Below are 22,054 nucleotides of genomic sequence, written 5' to 3' on the forward strand. Positions count from 1 at the left end.
CCCAAACCCAAGGGATACAGGTACTACAGGGCTGCCTGAAACTATAGCAAATATGGGATCAAGGGTTTCGTTCAGTGGGGCAGCAGCTCTTGGCTTGGATGTGTTTCGGTAGTGTATCTGCACAGACCTATCCGAATGTGAACGCAGACTTTGAGCCGTTCACGCACCCTGTGCTGTTTCACGTGCAGGGGGAGGCTTTGATGCTAGCAGAGACGTGCTGCTTTCAGCAACCAAGACAATTTGATATCAAGATGGGTTTATGGAGATCAGACACTGATTTTTTTTAATTCTTTAGAAATTTTAGGAACAACAGATCAAAACCAACTTTTTAGCCCTAAGCTTGTTACACAGTTTAACAAGGAAACCAATTTTCATTCCTTCTTTAGACTGCTGTTAGAGGGCTGGAGGAAAGCCTTAAATAGTCACCCTAGCTTTGCAAATAAAAGAGTATCTTGAAATCTTTCTTGACTAAAGTTTGAATCCACATCCGCGCTCTAATTTGATAATGATAAATACAAGCCACACCACAAAACTTTGCTGGCAGAATATTTCAGCTGCTTCGTGAATAAAAATGTTGCCCTTTTAAAATGATTGGGTCTTTCTCTCTGTGGCTTTCACACCTTTATGCTATTGACCTTTCCTTTTCCACTGTGGCTTTTTTGCTATTATTATATGGCTAGATATGAAAATATTTTCAATCTGATAAGCTCATTTGGCTATATAATCATTCTCCAGCCCCTTGGAGTGAAATGGTTGTGCTCACTTCTCCAGCCAAATTAATCTTTTGCAGCGGTGACAAGCCACATGACAGCAGCTGGGTTGCAGACACATTTGCCTGGAGTTCCTTGATGTCCTCTGCACGTGCACACTCTGCACCCAGAGAAACCCTCATGAGGGACATTGTTCCTGAACTGGAGCTTGAATGGGGAAGAGTGAAGAGGAAGCTCCTGCTCAACAGGGAGTTTGTGGTGCCAGGAAGGATTTTTATTATTCTTTACACAGAAAATAATAAATGAGGTGGTTTAATTAGAATCATAGAATCATTTAGGTTGGAAAAGACCTTGAAGATTATCGAGTCCAAAACACATGTGTCCAAGGCCCCTACAAGGCTAAAGAGGCTCCTAAAGAGTTGAATGCCCACAAACTCGGAGGCCCTGGAGACACCAGGACTGTGGGCATGCTGGAATTGGGCAGTGGGCTAGGACTTCTTTCTGCCTTGAGATACAGGATGAGGGCAAAATCCTTGGCTGCACAGGAGAACTGGGAGCTCAAGCACGACCTGAGCGTGCAGAACTACCAAGGGCTTAAAGGAGGCAACCTTCACGGCCTAGTCTTTGCCAATGTTGTCCCTCAGCAGAGCCTAGTCCTTCACCCCTCTTTCTAGGAGCGCAGGCAAGGAACCTGTCCCTCTCACTTGGAAGTGGTCAGCCAAGTGCCAACATGCTCCTGCAACCCCAGCACCCGCCACTGGCAGACGGACAACTGGAACTCACTTTGGGATAGAAGAGCTGCAGAAAAGGAGGCTGTACTATTCTCCCATTCGCACTGCGGTGCCCAACAGTGTTGGCCCTTTGATTCATGATGTCACCTTGCTCCCACGAGGTGAAGCAGAGCGGGGTCTGGAAGAGATCAGTACTGCTGCTGGCACTTCACGGACGGACAAAGCAAAGAGCTGGAAGAGCCTCCTGAGGCACGCGTCTCAAGGCACCAGGAGAATGGGGAACCAAAAGCAGGTTTCCCCAGGTCACAGCTGATGTGCTACCGTGTTACAGCACCTGCAGCGAAGAGCTTAGACCAGCTGAGAACCAAGAGGAACGGAATACTTGGACACTTTCAGCCTGCCTTATAAATTTCGTAGGTTTTAAAGTCAGAAGGGACAATTCCTGTCAACTTGACCTTCTGTAATACAGAGGTCTGGGAATTTCCTCCAGCAGGACTTGCTCTTAAGAGTACAGCTTGCGGTTTAACTGAGACCTTTTTGTAAGACAGCCAGTCTTAATTTGAAAACCTCACACAATAGAGAATCCACAACATCTTTTAACGTTTTGTTCCAGCGACAAATTACTCTCCCTGTCAAGCATGAATAGTTTAAATCATAGATTTATTTCTTCCTACAAAGTAAATATATTTCAATAGCTTGACAGCTGGAGTTCATCTGACCTAAAACCCGGATGACTATATTTGGCCAGATGAGTCTTACCTCTTCAGCGACTCCAAAAGCAAGGCATTAACTACAAAATGATTCATTGGCTTTGAAATTTAAGTACCAAGAAAAAAGAAAAAATATCTTTTAGTTTACATGGACCTGCCAGATGAATAATGCCCAGAAGCTCTCCCAAGGCAGCTACATTGAAAACAAAGAGAACCGCAACTTGCAGCAATTAGAGGGTGCCTGCTGCCAGGGAAAATGCCATCTGCAGTTAACTCCATCTTTCCCTCCCCACACTTTAATAACACTTCTAGAGCTCTTGAAATCTGGCATATCAAACTGTCCTGTGCACTGCCCTCCTTACGTGATTAGCAAAGAGCTGCCCTAATCCTGTCTCATATGGGCCAGACCCTTCTGGAAGGTGAGGCTAAGTTCTCCATTGCTCCCCCTCCACTGACTGCAGGCTGAGCCTGCCCCTTTCCCCATGGTAATGGATCTACTCAGCAGTGCTTGGTGCTTCTCCAACAGATCCCAGAAAAGCTGAAGCTTTACACAGCAGGGATATGGTTAAAACAAAAATTCTGACCTGAAAGTGGTATTTTATTGCAGTGTTCAACCATTGAGGCACAAGTAAGGCAAGGGTACATGCCAGGTGGAAACAGGAAGGAATACACCGAAAAAAGAAAAAGAAAAAAAAAACCACACAAACAAACAAACCCACAAACAAACCCAAAACCCACACCTTGAATCAAAAGTCATAAGGTCTGTAGTAAGAATTTTGATACATTGATCAAGTCAGTTGAAGATACCATGTGGTAGAAGAGTAGAAAAAGGACTAATAGTCCTGAGAGAAACAGGAATTGACCTCTGCATCTATGTTTGTTAGTTGATCACAGTAGTATACAAGATTTCTACGCAGATTTTGAGGGATAAACTTTCAAGATAGAAATGGAATAAAACAGCATGCTGACCGCAGATAGAACATACCAGCAACTTTCTTGCCAAAAGCCATTTGATTTCTAGTTGGTGAATTGCAGGAAACCACATTCATCCAGACTTCACCGAATTGTTTGTATGGAACCATATGGGAAGTTATGAGTTATTTTAAGGCAGTACAATTAATACAGGAAAAGTACAGCAGGACACAGATCAGCCAAAGAACAACAATAATTGTGTTTACAGAGGGGACAGGCTAGAAGAAAGCTGTTTGTATAATTCTTTGAGCACTGGGTTCAGGTCTGTAATACTTTTCCTTGCATGGCATAGCTAATAAAAAGAAGTGACAAGTGAAACATACTGGGTGATGCCGGACAGCATGCTGAATGCAGAGTAGGATTGCATACTCAACGGAACTGCATTAATTGAAAGAATAGTAAGAGAAGTTAAATGATACAAAGGGCAAGGGACAAATGCTGACCTCTTGTTCCTTTTGGCTGAAGAATAAGATGCTTGACAGCAGGATACCCTGCCAACAGCCTATACCTTGGCCTTTGTACCGAGTACAGGCACCCTGTCTCCTCCCACCTGCCCCAAAAGCCCAGCCCAAAATGGCAAGGAATAAACCACAAATGGAACATGTAGATGTATTGCCTGAAAGGGTTAATTCGATGTTGCTCTTACAGGCTGAAGAGGAAGAGGGCTTGAGGAAGCTATTGCTATAAATGACTTCCTTTCCATGACAAAGTTTACTGACAGCTGCTTAAAAATACAACCAACACTAGCATTTTACAGTGTGGGTATTGACATTTTATTTTTTAAAAATAAAAAAAAAAAGAATACATCATTTTAGTGACTGGAAATGTGTACAAAGTTACATATTTCAAGGAATTCACACATTAAAGAAACAGGCTTTGAAAGAGTTTCTCTAATGCACTGGCATGGGACCTACAAATTCTTTCACAACCGATACTGCTTGTTTCAAATACTTTGTAATAATATGGCATTGGGAGAGCCAGAGATCCCCTGAGATGCCAGCATTGCTCGTACAGGAGGTGTCTGACCTCAGTCCCTCAGCCGTGAGTACCAGGGATAGCCCAGTGATTCTGCAAGGTAGAAAAGGAGCTGCTCCAACAATGCCATCGTCTAAGGCCACTCCAGGATGAGTGTATCTCAAAGTATCTCAAAGCTGTCGGAGACTAGGCAGTTCCCACACATCTTTAAATTAACTCATCCCAACCCCGGTATTTAGTAACAGCTTTAAGGAGTATATTTATATATAAATCTATTTTTTTTAAAAAAAAAACACTATTGTGAAATTTACATGAACACACACAACTTTAGCAACACCGTGTTTCCAGTGGAACTTGGCTATTAGCTGCTTGCAGTTTATATACAAAGCTGATTAATTAGAAAGGCTGCTACAGGGAGCCAAGCTTTCTTTCCAGGTTAGCCCCTGGCTAGAATAAAGATTTCCTATGTGTTATCTTCTAGGAGTTGACAATATTAAAAACTGTGATTAGAACACCAGGGTGCAGTGGTTTGTAAACATTTTGTCTTAATATTAAATTAAAATCCAGTGCATTCTCACTCTCTGCTCTGACATTATGGATCAGCTGATTGATACAATGTTCTAGGAATTCATGGGAGATGTAAAAACTTTGGCCACTAAAAACCCTTTAGACAAGTTCATTCCTGGTGCCAAGTTATTGACTTTAGAGCAACACCAAGCATGAATTTGATCCATAGTAGAATCACAGGCAATTTTTTTCTGGGATGTAGGAGTTTCCATTCCATGCTAGCAAAACAATTTAAGTTTTGCACAATCCCCACTCTACAGATGGGGACACAGGTTTGGAGGGAAGCAGTTTGCCAAGCTCACAGGCAAGGCCAGCAACATAGCCCAAAAGAGCTCAAGCTTCCTGAACAACTGGCCCATGTTGGAGGTGCTGGACAGCAATGCCCACCTTCTCTCCTGACTCCTACAGTCCTCAACCCCCTTCTACTAGGGAAAGATTACATGATACTGCATTTGGGGAAAGGCTCACAGGAAAACGCCTAAAGCAAATGCATCAGGGATACACACACACACACACACAAAAAGCTAGAATATCTCAAGACAGGAAAAAAAACTCTTCCTGTTGTTCTTGAAGCTCTTCTTAACTCCTTCCTCCTCTTTGCCAACTACAGTCCTGAGTAATGATGTCTGCCAGATCTGGGTGGCAGCTTCCTCAGACCCTTTCCTTGTGCTTCACGTTAGCCAGCTTGACTGTTTCCTGCTCACAGGCAGGTGGAGAAGGCTCATCATGACATCCAATCATCAGCTGATAGACCATCACTCCCGCAATGGCCCCAAGGAAAGGAGCAACAACTGGAACCCACCACCATTGTTTACCAGTCCTGGAAAACAAGAACAAAATGCACAGGGTAAGAACTGCAGCCTACACATTAGGATATTTGTGTTTGGAACAATGCAAGATTTGGTCATCACCAAACATCACCATTGACTTGCAAAAGACAACAGTACCCACAGCAGTTTCCAAAGCTGCCCCCCGAGGCAGCAAGTTCAGGTGACAAGCAATTCAGAACAGCTACTTCCAGAACTTCCAAGACTGTCTCTCCACCCAGAAAGGAGAGAAGCAGTTGCAGTGCCTGAACTAGGCACCTTCCCTTCCCTCCCACTGCTTGCAGGAAAGCATCCCTCGACAGCACATAGTCTGTACTGCTCATGGCTCTCTATTTTCTCCAGCAACAACAAAATCCAAGTATAACAAATGCCCTACATTTTCTACCACTAAAATATGATGATAAGCTCATGTTCAAGGTGCACCTGAACTTCTCATGGATGCTCTTAGATTTCCTCCCTGATAGCAAAGTTAGGTCATTTGCTCTCACTGCTGGAAACTGCCAAGCTTCTAAGATTTAAGAAATCGGAGCAGAGTGAACAGTGTCTTTTAAAAATGTCTATAAATCCAAAGATACCTCATGAGCGCTAAGACTCTTTATGATGCCAGAGCTAGCACCTACTTGGACTTGCAATTTTTTTCCCCTTGATGCACAAGGTTTTCATTGGCAAGCACTTACCAGAACACTTCAGTGCCCCAGCCAGCGATGGCTGTGAAGAGACGAGGCCCAAAGTCCCTGGCAGGGTTGACAGCATAGCCAGAGTTGAAGCCCATGGAGGTTCCAATAACGAGGACAACGAAGCCAACAGTGAAAGCCTCCAGCCCCGTGGGGACAGGGTTGTTGTAGGGATCGACAATGGCCAAGACACAAACAATCAGGGAGGCTGTGCCAATGAACTGGGGAGGGAGGGGGAAGAAGAAGAATTTAATCCAGATTAATCTTTTAACCAAATTATGTAACTCCTTTGAAGTCCCATGCATTTAGGACTCATTCTCTAAACTGAAAGATCTGCACTAAGTCATCCCATGGCATTATCAGACTGCAGTAGACTGAGCACCCTCGAGAATGGGAGAGTGGAACATGCTCCTCCTGGCAGCTCACAGGCTCGATCAAGCCTTTTTCCTTACCCACAGAAGAGCTATGAATAACTCTTTGAGCAGCCAGAAAAGCTGAAGACATCTTCCTGAACATGCTTCCAACCTGCCACAGCTGGGTAGCTGCTGTCCCTTTGTGGTTGATGGCAACTTCAAGGAGGAGACATCGACCTCCAACATCAGCCACCACCCCACACCCAGTTGACCTGTGGGTTGTGCCACTACAGCCACAGTAGTATAGTGGGAGTGAGGAAGAGCCATCCTTCCTCATGCTATCACTCTTCAGAGGCCGAAACCAAGTGGTATTTTTTTCACCGGTGTCCTGTCCAGTCTTGTGCGACTAGTTAATTCCCTTAACACAGGCCTTCTTGCTGTAAGTGTGCTTTCTGGCTCTGCTCTCCCTATGGGCTAGTGAGATACCTGTGTCAGCTCTAAAAAACTTTCCAGATATCTTCTCTTTAAATTTCAATTCATTCTCTAACTAAAGGAGAGGCCCAGAACCACTCTAAAAGATTCCTCTTCAAATGCACCTTCATCCTCCCAGCACCCTCTTACCTGGTCAAAGAATCCATTCACAATATTCAGATGCTGAGACGGGTAGGTGGCAAAGATACCAGCAGTGCCGTTCTGTCCTGTTACATACAGCTGGTTGCTGCCAAAAGCCCAGATGGCATCTAGAGGTGGGGGGGGAAGGAAGGAAAAAAAAAAAAAGAAAAGGTAGAGAGGTCAGTCATTTTCCAAGACACATCAGAGAGAGGACCCTGCTTGGATGACGACTAAAATGTAGGCTCCACAGAGCCATGAATATTGAGACAGAATTCCCTGAGCTATGTGTTGCAAAACCATTTGCTGTAGAGCACTCATTTAGAAGACTCAGGGTGTGATCCACCATAGCATTTTACCAGTTAGGCTCAGATGCAGATGGCCCGAGTCCCTGTTCCTAATATTTCTTGTTTGCCAGGCACCAGGAAAGAGTTAAAGCCAAAAAGTAAACACTTAGCTGACTCCAAATCTCTCCCAAAAGCTACCCAAATGCCTGTGGTATCAGTCTTGGTATTAAGACATGAGCTATTGCTGTGGACCTATCTGCAGCAAATGGGATTTGGGCTGATCTTGCACTTTCCTCTAAGCCAATGCACAATTAGTTTCACCTCTCAGGGTTGTCTTGTAGAGCAGTCAGCCCCTTGCATACCATTATGTAGAAGCTGGATAACTAACCTAGGTGGGCTGTCTAGATACCCTGTTAGTGGAGAGAAAAACAGACACTTTCTGAAGGTAGCTCTTCCATGGTTTAGGCAGCTAAGATGGGATTAACTCTTCTGAAGAAGCAGCCCACCAACTAGAAAGGTAACTGGTGTTGAGCTGGAGTCCTGATGTTTACAGGCATGAAGGTATGTCCCCCTGTTTCTTTCTAAAGTGAAAAGCAGCTGGTGCTAGTGCCAGGGTGGCAGTTTCCTCCCTTCAGGTGGAAGCTACAGTGACCCAGATGTTCTGCTCAGCTACAGGGAACACTGCTCCTGTGGCCAGAAACACACATCAGGAGGCAAACTCTGAGTCAAAATATCACCCTTCATATTTGAGGGCACAAAGAGTCAGTTCTTGCCCACTGAATATTGCCCTGTGATGAGGAACACCACCCAGGAGGAATAGATGCATGAGAAACTGGATGCTTTCCAAGATATAGAAGCACACTGATAAGGACAGCAAAAACTGCTAGAAGTCCCACTGTATGGAAGCTAACATGAGACGATGCAGAAGACATCCATGGTGAAGTCTTTTTTTGTTTTTTAAACCAAGAAGGATAAAATGGCTCTGGAACAATGCACAGATATAAAGTCTCCATTACTACTAGTGTTTCATCAGCATTTCTGAAAGATATGGTTTAATCCAGATAGTACCTACAAGAGGGGCCATCCACTGGTCCACGTTACAATGATCATTAGTCAAGGACAAAGACTCACACATTGACAATGCTGGTTGGGCTTCAGATTGAGTTGAACCCATCATCATCATGAGAACAGGAAAGCCCTCCCAGGAACACAGTAAGGAGGTTTCTCACATCTCTGTTCTGCAAGAAAATGCTTCTCTCTGATTTGGGAACCAGCCTCCCTGCAGTGAGTCATGAAGAGCATCCATCTCACCCCAACAAACACAGAGAGTTTCTGCACTTACCATAGTACAGCCCAAAGACTATGCCAGCTCCCAGGAAAGCCCCCAAGGTTTGGGCCAGGGCATAAATTGGTAGCTTGATCCAGGGCTCGCGGGCCAAGAAGCACATGGCAAAAGTGACAGCTGGGTTCAGATGTCCACCTGCAGAGAGGTTGGTGGTTATTGCTCTTTTACAGGCAGAATTTGGGTCCCAGAGATGAGCCAAGGGACACTGGTTTCCATACCAGTGCCACATAAGAAAAGCACAGCCATTTAGGCCTACACAGCAATTGTCACAAGTGAAATCCAGCCCACATGGAGCCACAACGTACCTGATACCTGTCCCGAGATCAAAATGCCGAGCATCACAGCAAAGCCGAAGGCCAGGTTAACAGTCAGAAAACCTCCATGAGTCCCTCTGCTGAGCACGATCTGTGCAACGGAGCCACAGCCAAACAGCTAGGAGGAGAAGAAGAGATTAAATTACCCTCTCTGTTTCACATCAGGGCCAGCTGCTGACCAGAGCCTGCAACTGCTCCACTTACACTTGCATGCACAATCACAGACCACCCATGACTCAAAGCCTTCAAAGCTTCAACCTTCAGTCGAACTATCTAGGTGTTATCTCCAGGGCCAGCAGGGAAGGAGAAAGGACACAGAACAAGCCTACCTCCTGGCAGGGGGAAGCAAAACCAGGGCCAAAATCAAAAGCAAGATCAGACCACAGTTCACATCTCCAGGAGACTGGAGGGTTTTGTCCAACCATCTAATTTTCAGGTAGTAGATGAGAAGAATCAGCCAGACAGCACCCTGGACTGAGGTATTTACAGTGCAACAGTTCAGATGATGGATCCGAGTACCTTATTGTTAAAAGGGCTAATTGTTTGACACAGTAGCACATAGATTGGCAGGGGACAATTTTTCTACCACCTAGAAATACAGACATGACTGAAGAAGGTCGTATACAGCTGGACATTCATGGAGTCCTCTTTCAGGTGGCACTGGCTGACAGCGAGGGATTGGGGCTGCCTCCTTGAGCTGAGGTACCTGCAGTTGTCCCAGCCCCAAGGTACGCGCTCTGCTGTGGGCACTCTGAGCAGAGCCCACGCCATCCCAAACCAGCCATATCCTTCCTACTGCAAAACCATGTAAGAAAGGATCAGGGCAACACAGCTGACCTGTCTCTGCAGCACCAACATGGCACAGGCACCATCAAAAAAAGTCCATATTCCACAGACAGCCTGCCACCAGCACAGCCTTCTTGGCCTTCTGTCCAAGATCAGGGGTGCAACAAGCACTTTGAGGGACAAAAGTTGTTTCTGCTGGGTGATAAGGGGTGTTTCCTAGTAGCTAAGGGAGGCATGTGCTCTTGCTCAAAGATGTTTGCTCCGAATGGGTGATCTTTCTCTTCCCAACCACATCCAAAAGCCATCCTTCCTATGCTCACCCTTAGTAACCCTGTTTCCCCTGTTTCCACCAGTTTCCCCTGGCAGTTCAGTTCATCACTCACCCAGCTGGAGGCTTTCTGACTGGCCAAGTCTCTCCACTACCCACTATGTAATTTAAGGAGCCCTAATCCTGATCATCTGTATGCTTTTATCTTCCACTGACTCCACCTGAATTGATTCTTGGTGTATACCAGGGATTATCACATCAGCAGGCACTGAGAGCATCCTTAAACTAGGACAGGGATTACAGCTTGCTCCCAAGATCCTCAAATCTAGGGATCAAGGCTTGCCTTATTTCTGCTGACCACATGCCCATATCTACACACTCATCAAAACTTTCTGCTTCTGTGAATTCCATCATCCCAGAATTACTCAGTTGCCACAGAGGCAGTATCTGCTCCTAGGGGATAAGCCACCAAACAGGCACCAGGGGTGGCTCTCTTCACCTCTCCTGCCAATACTGGACATGCCCATTGAGCAATGCACAATCCAGATCAGGGGCAAAGCCAGAACACACCTAACTCATCCCCTCCCATACCCTTGACAACTGATGAATTACTAATAAAGCAAACACTGCACTCAGTCTACTGGGAAAGGAGCAGCCAAGTAGGCTGCAGGCTGACTCATGAGGTGGACACTCTGTACACAGGTGCCTCTTGTTGGAGCCAGGTCCTCAACACCAGGCCTTGTGTAGAAAGAACAAAGGAACCTTTGGAACTGATTAGTTAATGAGAGGGGATGTCCAGCACTGCTCTCTACCGGGTGCAGTCAGAACAGCCCCTTCAATGTCCTAACCCTGAGCTGCCCAGCTGGGAAACCATGGCAGAGAAGACACCCAGGCAAAGGCAGAAGAGATGAGTCTTATTTCTTGTACAGCAAATAGAGCCATCATTCCCAGCTATGCCCAAACCATTGAGGGAAGCATAGCCCCAGCTGAGCAAATAAATACTGGCAAATAAATAATAAATGACCAGGGTGACATCTGTTCCTTCCCTTACACCAGAAGAGCCCCAGCATGCTTTAGACAGAGATTTGGAGAGAGTACTTGGCCATGGTGTCCACCTCTCTAATGCCACACAGCACATCAGTCTGACCAGGGAGGGGGTGAGTGCACAAAAAGCTGCAATGGGCATCTGAATTTGGCAGGGCTGGCCCCAGGTCCTTCCGATTGATTAAAGTATTTGTATTATTCACTCTGAAAGAACAGGCAGTTCTGCAAGTGGATGGTGGTTGGCTCGTTCCTCACATACCTTTTGGTTGCAGAAACTAGAGTAAAGTTTCCCCCCTTCACCGCCCTGTTCACCCACAAAGGTATTCCCTTAACCTGGAGGAAGGCCAGATCTGCCATTTCTCAAGAGGTTGTTCCCCATCCTCCTCTCCCCCCATCCTACACCTGGCAATAAAAAGCTCTCTTCTGAGCTTTTCCTCAGAAGAGATTCTATGGGCCGTGCAAAAACACCCCGGGGCCACTCCACAGGAGCATTGCAATTATTTATCAGATGAGCCCTGAGCACTATTTGGCTTAATTCAGCATAACAGTTGAAAACTTGACCCTCAGCAGATAAAAAGGGTAAGGTGATATTTAGGGACAGGTTTGAACTTTGATTTGCATGTGTGCAATTCCATCCTGCACCAGCGGACTCCACTAAGCATGAACATGTATTCCCACGCATGACATCCGTCCATGGCATTTGACTTTCAGGAACCAGTTCAAATCATGCTCACCCATGCTTTTGTGGCAAGTGGCTTGACATTACACAGTTTTGTTGTGGTAGTGGCTATTACAATTTTTAATCACACCATTTCCACTTCTGCTATTTGCTAGTTTTCCTTCCAATTCCTTTTCCCAGGCCATATGAGACAGGAGACCCTCAGCATCCATTTTTTAAGTCTTCCTTTTCCAATGCTTGCAGAGAAGCATTTAGGAGCAGTTAGCTTGAGTTGAAATGCAAGGAAGGTCAAATAAAAGCAATTCAGTATTTATCCCAGTGGCTTTTAAGTCCATGCAATGGATGTAAAAGGTCTTAGTCAGTATTACAGCACTATGGTCGGAGTCAGTGGTGCACACCCAAGGCAGAGACACCCTCTCACTCTTGATTTCAATAACCTGCCTCCAACACTTTTTTTTTTTCTTTTTTCTTGTTAAAAAAAAACCCCAAATATTACCGGAAGAACATCCCAGCCGACAGAAAGCCAGGTTAGCGCTTTACATGGCAGCGTGTGCAGTAGTCAACTGTTATACCCCCACGATCCACTAGCCAAGTTCAAAAGCAGTTTTAAAATGCTAATAAAATGATTGCAACAAAGCATTAGTCTGATGTATTAAAGCTACTCTCCTAGGAATTGAGGTCAATGCACCCATTAAGCAGGTTAATGGAAGCCTGCGCCCTAATTTCATCTTACTGGCTCTAGCAGATCTAATGGTTTCCCCTGCCAACAGGGAGGCTTCTCACGAGCTGATCCAACTCCTCACACTGTGAAAAATAACAAAATCCGTGTTCTGCAGGATCCATGAGTTGAACTGGTTCAAGGGTGGAGGGGCTGACAAACTCCAAAGCCTGTAAAGGGAGGGGACAGCCAGAAGCAGCCACAAAAGCAGGGAAAGGTAGGAGGCCGCTGGATGAAACTTCACACTCAAGGAGACCTTAAACTCCCTATGTCCAAGGGCATGTTTGGAGACTGGCCATTTGGCTTCGTCACCCAAGGTAAAAACACCCTGTCTCCATGTCTGGAGACAAGAACGCTCTGGAGCTACTCGGGGCTGGTAGGAAAGCACCTTGGATGACAAAAAAAAATTGAAAAATCTAATGAAGAAGTGAGGGCACCTGAGTTTATAGGCAGACCTTGTGAAAAGCAACTCTCTACATGAACTTGGGAGAAAGGTAGTGCTCAGCACTCTCCTGCACAGGTTTCCTCCCTCGCTTACCTCCTCTTTTCTTTGCCGGTACTTTTTCACGCCTTCAGGTGCAACACAAAAGGCCTGGATGCATTTGGTTTTGGACTTCAGACAGACCGATCTCTAAATCAAGATGGGAAAGTTTTGCTGGCATAGCCCAGGAGGGGTGTTATTACCGAAGTTACAACTTTCCTCTTCAGCCAGCAAATAAACCAGGGATTAGGCAAGGAGCCTGCTGTAAATCTACCCTAATCACCTCGGTGGATGGGAAAGGCTGCTCAGCTCTCGCTGCCCTCTGGTTAGTGGGGAAGATGCCAGAAGGGCAGTCAAACCATGGGTCTACTCTGAAGGAAGAGACCCTGAGATATTGATGGAAGATTTTAAGCGTTAGACGCACAAAGGGACACCTCTCTTCATATCAGAGTGCAACTTAGGACTGTCCTACAGTCCCTTCAAGGGGGGGAGGCTGGGAAGGAGGGAGGGGGCAGAGGACTATCACTTAGCAGCCAGTTCAAAACAACCTCCCAACTCCTTCTCTGCAACTCAATGCAAGAAGGGGTTAAAGGCACTATAAGTGTCCCCCATGGCCTCTTGCTGCCCTCCCCAGGGAGCAGGACCCAGCTGGGTAGATCTGAAGACAGATCCAGCCCCATTGCTCTTTCTGCTCAAGCAGCGTGCAGAGATCTTCCTCAACTCCATGGCCCATGCAGCCAGGACAACCTCCACCAGCCACAAAGGCAGTGCAAGGAGCACCATCATTTTTGCCTTTCCTCAAAGCATCTCTTGAACAACCAGACTGGTCATCATTTACAATTTGCAAAGCGAAGAGGACCATTAGCCCCCACAGTCAGGCTTCTTGTCCAGCATGGCTGGAGCCAGCCTGGACAGAAGCAGTCCTACAGAGAAGGGCAGCGGCAGATGGTCTGTCATGTTATGGCTCTTTCTGCACCACACGCTGTCCCGGAGCCAGGCAGGGCTGCAGGACTCGAGAGATAAGAAGGTCTAAGGAAAGTTGTGCCGCACATACATCACGTGCTACGACAACGCTGCACAAAGCTGGGGAGACGAATGGCGCTCAGCGCAAGAAACCTGAGCAACCGTCAGCAGAGGAGGTGGGCATTAGAGAGGAAATTCATTACTTTAGCTTGTTCCCACATACACACACGGAAGCAAAAACACTTATTCTGATATCCCTCAGATCAGGAGGCTTTAGCGCTTAGAAAGACCTGTGCTTCTGGTGGGGTTTTGGTTACAGGGTTGGGCACTGCTGGGGAAAAGCTGCCTTCCCTCTGAGGGCAAATCTTGGTGCCTGAACTGTCCTGTTTGTAGGAAGGAGAAACCTCCCTGCTCCTGTATGGGGACAGCAAGGAGGGACAGTTTTGGGCAGTTAATGAAGAACTTCGAGCTCTTCTGGTGGAAGAGGTGAGGGAGAGCAGCAGCGCTGCCATTTCCCACGTCTCCACACCCAGCATCACAGACCCTTCGCAGGGAAGAATCAGCAGCACTCAACATGCTTACAGCAAAGATTTCCAGCCCCTTTCAAATCCTAGCAAAGCATTAAGATACAACCAAAATTTTAAAAATTAAAAAAAAAAAAAAAAACCACACATTCTCCAGATGTGACAAGCTGGGTTCAGGCAAATCGGCACAAATCAAGCAGCGACTGTGGGAATTGCCGCGCCGCCCCAGATGGCTGTGGCATGAGCGGCAACTGCTCTGCACTGCCAACCCTTCGCGCCTTGATCGTCCCAACCACTTTGCTACTTTGGTTTCTGTGGTCTGCAGCACACCCATACTCCAAAAAGCTCCCACCTGGCCACAAAGTCAAGACAGCCCTGATTGAAAAGCAGTTAGGAATTGTTTTGTTCTTTCTTTGTGCCTCTACAGCAGTGAATCACAGTTAGTCCCACTTGGAAATCAATTATAAACAGCAAGTTCCTTCTCCTGCAAATGTAAAAACCAAACAGAGCCAGTTTTGGCATTTACAGCCAGCAGAGCAAGGCAAACAGACTGAGCCTTTGAGGGAGGCACGGAGGCCTGCTGCTGGAAATCTGGCTTTAGTGAGTTGCTACAGTAATAACACAAACAGCAAGCGACTTGGAAAATGCCTTCAGCATTTGCATTGCTTAACTATTGCCAGCAAGCGGTGCTTCCAACATAGGTATAAAATTCAAACCTAAAGTACCACTCGGAAAGTGCGTTTTGAAGGGGAAAAAAAGAAAACAGTCATTTTAATTATCAGGGGAAAGGTAGAATCAGCATTACTATTCTTGTAACAGTAAGGACACTACCCGCAGACTAAAACCGCGTTGTGCAAGGTGCTGTACGCAGCAAGAGCGGCTTGCAAGTAAAGAGCACCTCGCCTTTGCACTATTCAGCACTTGGCTGCCTTAGTTGGATTATTTTTCTCATCTTAAAAAAAGAGGCACTATTTTGTTTTAATGTTCTGCTACCTTTACAACCTCCTTAAAAAAATAAGAAAAAGAAAATCGAGCACTAGGTTAATTCTTACAGGCAAAGCAACTTTGCAGGGGTCTGAAATCACTTTGCTCTAGAAGAGTTTGAGAGCGCTGCGTTCGTTATGCAAGTGAAAGGGAGGAGGGAAGAAGCTGAAGCCGTGCCAATATCCACGGTGGGACAAGTTTTACATTACACAGTGAAATTTGAAGTAAGCTGCAAACTTTAAACCATGTCCTTCCCTTCAGCTCAGGAAGTTAATTACAGTGTGAATAATATCAAACCTTAAATCCATCCCCAATATTGTTCTGCTCTAGACATATTTGTGTTCAATCGGTTCCATCTCCCATGAAGGCAATTGCATGGATCCCATGTCTTTCCTCAGGTATTTTATTACCTGAAGCCCATAAGAGATATTTACTGGGCTCAAAAGCAGCTAAATGCATGCACACCCAGCTCAGCCTGCTGGCAGGGAGGGCAGCAAGGACTTTTGCAAGGTACAGAATGACAATCTCTCTCCTGGGACTACCCAATTCAAACTACTACCCAGGCCATCTGAAAGGGGAAGAAAGTAATCTTCAAGGCCCTTTCTGTTTTAGGCAGGTGATATAATAAAAAGATACAAAAGAATCTGTGTGGTAGGGAGCAAAAAAAAAAAAAAATTTTTTTTTTTTTCAGTAAAATAAATATAATCTGTAAGTGTCACTTCATTAACAGAAGAATAGACCAGGATAGCTCCAAGGCAGAAAGGCATTGACACCCAGCAGAGCCATACTGCAGGCTTGTTGCCCTGGAACCCCTTTCCCTCTCTGTATACCCCATTTTTGCCTGCTGACAACCCAGGAGCATTCACCATGTTTGGGACTTTCCCATTTCTCCCTCCAGCCAACCCCATCTTCTCCCACACGGACACAGTACCCACAGCCCTCCATCCACTGCAGTGTTGCTGCAGGAGATCCCAGGTCACTTTTACAAAAGATGGAGTTGAATTTGTCACTAAACCCAGCATTTTCTTGCCCCCAGACACCAGCTCAGGAATTCCTGAAGAAGGTGAGGGATCTGCTTGTACATTTACACACACACTTTAAAACACAGTGGGTGTCGTGCTCCCAAGGACAAGGCATGTGTTGCCCACTTTTGCCAGTGCATCATCCAGCCTTCCTGATGAGTGCCCATTACCATCCTCATTTTGGAGGTTGGTTATGATATTGGACCAAACCCTTCCTCGAGCTCTGAGCACATCCCAACTCCTCTCTGCCCCAGAAAATCAAGGCTGTAGGGAAAAGTAATCTCTGTCACACCAGCTAATACAGTTGGAAGAAGGAACAACATTTTTTGGATCACAAGCTCTTCTGAAAGCTCAGATGCACATAGCTGAAGGCTTGCTTTGTTTCTCCAGCAATACTAACTTACCTAGCAGGAGACATTATTCCTCCTTACAAGTCTTACCTCGCTTCAATCCTGAGACTAACTGCAGCAACATCAGTGATCCATAGACAGCAACTTTCTACCTGTTAATCACTTTCCTATCACCTTCTACCCACCTTAATCCCAAATAAGCTTTTCCTGAAAAATCAACCGGACTTGTTTGCAAATCACTAAAGATGGGTGACTCTGACGATAAAGCCATTGCACTGTGCGAAGCTGCTTTCTTTTAGGAGTAGTAGCAGTTTAGGGGGACTCAGCTGAGCCCCCTGTCCTCCCACACAAGACCCAATAGCCTCCTCTTCCTCATCAAAAAAAGAATCTTATTTATTAAAACATGAGATAGCACGTCAGTCCTTTTTGTGTTGTCCCCAGGAGCATATGCAGTTTCATCAAACCTTCCTCTGCTTTCAGCTCCTCCAACTATTAGATTTCTCCCCACACGGTCCTGCCGTCAGTTACAAAGAGGTGTAAACCCCCAGTCTCTCCACTGAAACCTACGGGATTGCTCTGGTTTCACACCACTTCAGAGGAACTTTCACCTGCAGGTATTCATTGTGCGAACACCAACTCATTTCTGCTGCAATATCAACGCAACAGACTCGTGGCCTGTTGGACAGTCCTGTATTTTCGGATGCAGATGCCCAAAGCTAGATATCCCTATCCCAGTTTTGCTACACCAGTATTTGCTCCCCACTCCTCACGCATAACTGTCCTAGCTGTTCGCATCCGTCTTTGATGTCAAAGCAAGCCAGGACCGCTCAAAACATCTTCAAACTAAGTCGCTTATATAGATATCCACCCTGCTTTATTCCTTATACCCCATCCCTTTGGAAATCGAGCACTAAAACAGGCAGAAGTGTTTTATTGCCATTCACCACTTAAAAACACATTAACGGACAGCTCGGCGCTGTCACACACATGGTGAGCGCAAGCTCCCGATCGGCTGCTGGCACGGGCTGCCGCAGCGTTGTGCGGCCCCGCTGATAAGACTCTGGGGAACCTGCAGCCGACAGCAAAAAAAAAAAAAAAATACTGCAACAGTTTAAATTCTGGCTACTTCTTCTCCATAGGATGCACAAGCTAAACAAAGCGAGGTGAGGAAAAAGCTTTCACTTCCCCGGGTGATAACACTTGAAGTATTTCAGTGCCAAGAAAATATTCCAGGGCAGAGAGAAAGGAAGTTTTGCGTGATCTCCAGCAAAACACTTGCTGCTTGCACAGGGACTTTTTTGCTCCCTGCACTTTGCAGACACACGAAAGCCCCCAAACACTTGCCGAGCTCTGCAGAGCCCACCCTTTCCCAGCAACCCTGAAGCTCATCCTATGGCAACTTGCATGAATTTTTTTCCTGTGGATAAGGACTTCTCTAGTCCTCACGGGGCAGGTTGCACTGGAGCTGGTGCAAACCCCGGCAGCAGCGCAGCCCCTTCACCGGGACCATTTCCCCCGCACCCAGGGGTTAGAGATCATCCCCACACCACAGCAGAGACTCACCACCAGGATCAGCGTCCCCAGGCACTCAGCCAACGCTTGCCGGACTAATTTGTTTCTGATCCTCAGGTGCTCCTCAATAGTAGCAAGAACGTCCTTTTGCCTCCCCATCGCGGTAGAAGTACCCTTCAGGCGGTGTCAGGCAAAAAGCAGCAGCTGACAAAGCCTCAGCAAGGTTTCTTCCCCAGCGGAGCTGTCTTTGCTTATAAATAAGTTCTGCGATGCCTGACACACCTCCCGGGTAACCACACCCCTCCCGCCCGCTCTTCAAACCCAACTTTTTTTTTTTTCTCCTCCTTTTCAGTGTGAGACAGAGTGGGTGGTTTTCTTCATTTTCTTTACTGCTTGTATAGGTGAGCAAAGGATTCAGGAGTTTCAGAAGAAGGAATTATATGTGACAAAGACGTCCTGCTCAAACCCCTGGTGTTTTCATCACTTACCACCTAAAACTTGGGGCCATATCTGTCCCCCTCCAGCTTCAGCTGAGGTCCTAAATGCGTGGACTGAGCAGTGTCTTAACCCATTTGTGCAATCACAGTACCCTGCTTTCAGCTTGCTTTCCCTCCCAAATTCCTACAGGAAGGCAAAGTGATGAGTACTCTTGTGCTGATCCAGAGGCTGCAGCAAAATCAGGGGGCAGGAGGGTTTGATCCCCCACACCTGTACTGTGGGCTGAGGCCAAGGCACCTCCTGACTCCAGCAATTACCCAGCTGAAGCTGGTATCAAGAAGCAAGACCAGACCCTTCTCCCTGAAAATCTGCATCTGGGTCCAAACTCTTGTATATTGTTACAGTTTCTCTCATCCTCCCAGGGCTTTGGGAGAGCATTTCCAGCCCAGTCCCCATGAAAGCTGTGAAGAAAAGTGGTGAGAGGTCCCCAGTGCAGACCCAATCCCTCATCATAGGACCTTGACGGGAAGACCACTGAGTCACTGAGCCTCACAGGAACCAACCCTTGCTGCATTTTCATCCTCAGCAACGTCCTGTATCACCCTGGGACAGTTCTACGGGACGGTCTGAATGAAAGCCGTCCCATCTGGGATGAGGGCTGCTAACAGGACGCGTGCCACTCGTGGCATCTGGTTTCTGTTAAGTGCGCAGTAAAAATTCCCCGGGCTCTTTGACTCACCAGGGCTTGATGTAGAGCAGCAGGGCTGAATTTGCAGGACTGAGGGGGACCCCTTTCCTGGATTTGTTCCCCTGCCTCCTCTGCAAAGCCACAGATGCCCAGCCTTTCCTCTTCCCCTTATTTAACCATCGACTTTCCTGTTGGAAAAGCAGAGCTTTTTAGTGCAGTGGTGAATGGACCTTTATTTCACACAGAAACTGCAGCCAGCCCAAGGAGTAGAGTCAGGAATGTGGTTAAGAAAGAAATAACGTGTGAGGAATCAAATGCAGGGAAACACTCGGGTCCAAACATAATTACAGGGACAGGAAACTTTCCTCGTTACTTTGCGTTCAGGCCCGGTCTGGTATCACCAGCATCAATGGGGTCCTCTGAACTACAGCGAGCACTCCGTCAGCCCCATGCATGCTCGCTGCGGCTGGGGTTTGCAAACCAGCGCTCAGGACACCCCATTTTTACCTACTTCCCTCTCTCTCTCCCCTCACCCTCTTGCTGTGCATCACCCAAGCTGTGGAGGATCCACAGCCGCTCCTCTGCCTCGCTTCCTCCTGCACTCCCCTCTCCTTTATATTTCGCTCTGTCCTTTTCACCCTGACTCTGTATCAAAGCCATCACAGCCAGAAATGAAGCCGTGTGTTGGGTTTTTTCCCTCTTGGCAGTTCCTAAGCTAAGGTCTGTGGGTTCTTTTGTCATTTGTTGAACCACCAGTGTGCAGACGCTGTGTTCTGTGGTGTAGGTTTATTGAGATTTATTTAGACTGGGTCTTGGATCTTGTCCCTTCCCTGGTGATAGGGACAGGGCCATAAGACCGGAGAGAGACAGGTAAGGAGCAAGAGGCACCGGGAGGTGTGATGTTCTCCAGGTAGGTAGACACATTTCTCCTCTCTGCAGCATCTGAGCCCCTCTGGCTATGAGTTGAGGATACAGACGTTTCCTCATGACTGGTGAAGGGAGGGGAGATGTCTAGGCTCCCAGGCTGATGGTAGAAGATGGTGGTAACACCAGCATCAAAGCTGGTGCTTGGAAAAGTCTAGACAGACGCAAGCCCGAGGAGCCGGGGTGGGGTGGGCACTCCGACACCGGCTCTGTGACTGACTCACTGCCTGACCCTGAGCAAATCCTTCACCTTTCCACACCTCAGCTTCTCCATCAGTAAATTGGAGAGAGTGATATCGGATTCCCTTCTCGGGGCGTTGTGAGGGTGAATCACTGCAGCCCAAGATCAAATAACTTAAAATGAGCAATAGGGACTTATGCAATTGCTTTCCCAACAGGCAGCCATGTTATTATCTAGCAAGGAACTTGGGGAAGGGACAGTGATGCAGTGCTAGAAGAAGCGGAAGATCTTTTCAGAAGCCATAACTAATCAAAGTGTGGGTCAGGGCTGAAAGGTCCCAGTGCTGGAGCTTCTCAGCTAAGGCAGATATTGCCCTGCCACACCATTCAGCTGGACTCCAGGGACACATGGTCTAAGCACAAAACAGTTAAAGATGTCCGTCAGCAGCAATAGGTTTCCAAAGCCTATCTCCTGCTGTAACTGGCACACAGGGTACTGGTACCCACCCTGGTGGCTAGAAGTCCATGGGTCAGTAGAAGTAAACAAGGAAGGAGGTAGCAGTAAGCCTAATAAGGTAGCCCCTCAGAGCTGCTGGGCTGTCTTAGTGTTGGCTGGACACAGCAAGATGTCCATGCCTTTAGCGTTGCCTTGCATGGACATTCAAAGATGCATTTTCACACCACGAAGGCTCGAAGAAAGGAAATTTCCAAAACTCTGTCACAAAAACCTATGCCTGACCTCCTGGTGGTAGTGCCAAAGCTATTGAAGCCCGAGCAAGCGACTTCTGTTGTCAATCACAGTGTGATTCAAACATCAGGTGTCAAAGTGCCTATCAATCTGTACAGCATCAAAAAATCAAGGCACTGTGGGGGGCAATGTAACAACACTTTAATTTATGGAAACTGCTGGTTGCCCAGAGGAAACTCAAAGAGAAAAGGAAGCTCAGCTCAGCAGAGAAATCAGAGACAACATTGTTCTGTTGTGCTTCTTCCATAAATCCCAATCTCTTCTTCCAATATCTTCTGGGACCAACAAATATGGCAGTACCTAGGAATAAACGAAGATTTGAACCCATAACCTCTGACCCCGGTCCAACAGAGCACTTGTCTGTAATGTTTGTCACTTTCTTATTCTTTTCCTTTCTCTCCTGCAGAACCGTGCAACGTGCCACAAGAAACTCGCTGTGCTCGCTGTTATTTCTAGACAAGATCCAAAACTAACACCCAGGTTCCAAGTTTGCTGTTTGCATTTCAGCCTTGCCACTTGGCTCCCTCCCTCGTCACTCCACTCCAGGGGAAAGACACAGGTGAAATTTTAAAGGAAGAACCAATCCTTGGCTGCTCCCCTTCAGCTGTTTTCCTACCGGCTCTAGTGACACAAAATAAACTCAGGCTCATAAATTCCTTGGCTTCTGCAGA

The 22,054-nt window shown here is 46.7% G+C and overlaps 1 protein-coding gene and 1 long non-coding RNA gene across 2 annotated transcripts in view; both read right to left on the bottom strand.

Annotated features, from left to right (window-relative positions):
- Nucleotides 1–3,872: 3,872 nt before the first annotated feature.
- LOC142074674 (aquaporin-3-like) lies at nucleotides 3,873–18,666 on the bottom strand. Its single transcript, XM_075135455.1, has 6 exons — nucleotides 18,457–18,666; nucleotides 9,066–9,192; nucleotides 8,758–8,895; nucleotides 7,141–7,259; nucleotides 6,170–6,387; nucleotides 3,873–5,485 (listed from the first exon to the last, which is right to left on the bottom strand). The coding sequence occupies exons 1-6, from the start codon at nucleotides 18,562–18,564 to the stop codon at nucleotides 5,317–5,319; spliced, it is 879 nt and encodes a 292-aa protein (XP_074991556.1). The 5' UTR covers nucleotides 18,565–18,666; the 3' UTR covers nucleotides 3,873–5,316.
- Nucleotides 18,667–21,396: 2,730 nt separating this feature from the next.
- Nucleotides 21,397–22,054, bottom strand: part of LOC142074675 (uncharacterized) — a 37,554-nt gene continuing 36,896 nt past the window's right edge. Inside the window, exon 3 of the long non-coding RNA XR_012670666.1 lies at nucleotides 21,397–21,683. This is a non-coding gene — a long non-coding RNA (uncharacterized LOC142074675). The remainder of the gene's footprint in view (nucleotides 21,684–22,054) is intronic.

This window comes from Calonectris borealis, chromosome W (genome assembly GCF_964195595.1).
Source record: "Calonectris borealis chromosome W, bCalBor7.hap1.2, whole genome shotgun sequence".
Lineage (NCBI taxonomy): Eukaryota > Metazoa > Chordata > Aves > Procellariiformes > Procellariidae > Calonectris > Calonectris borealis.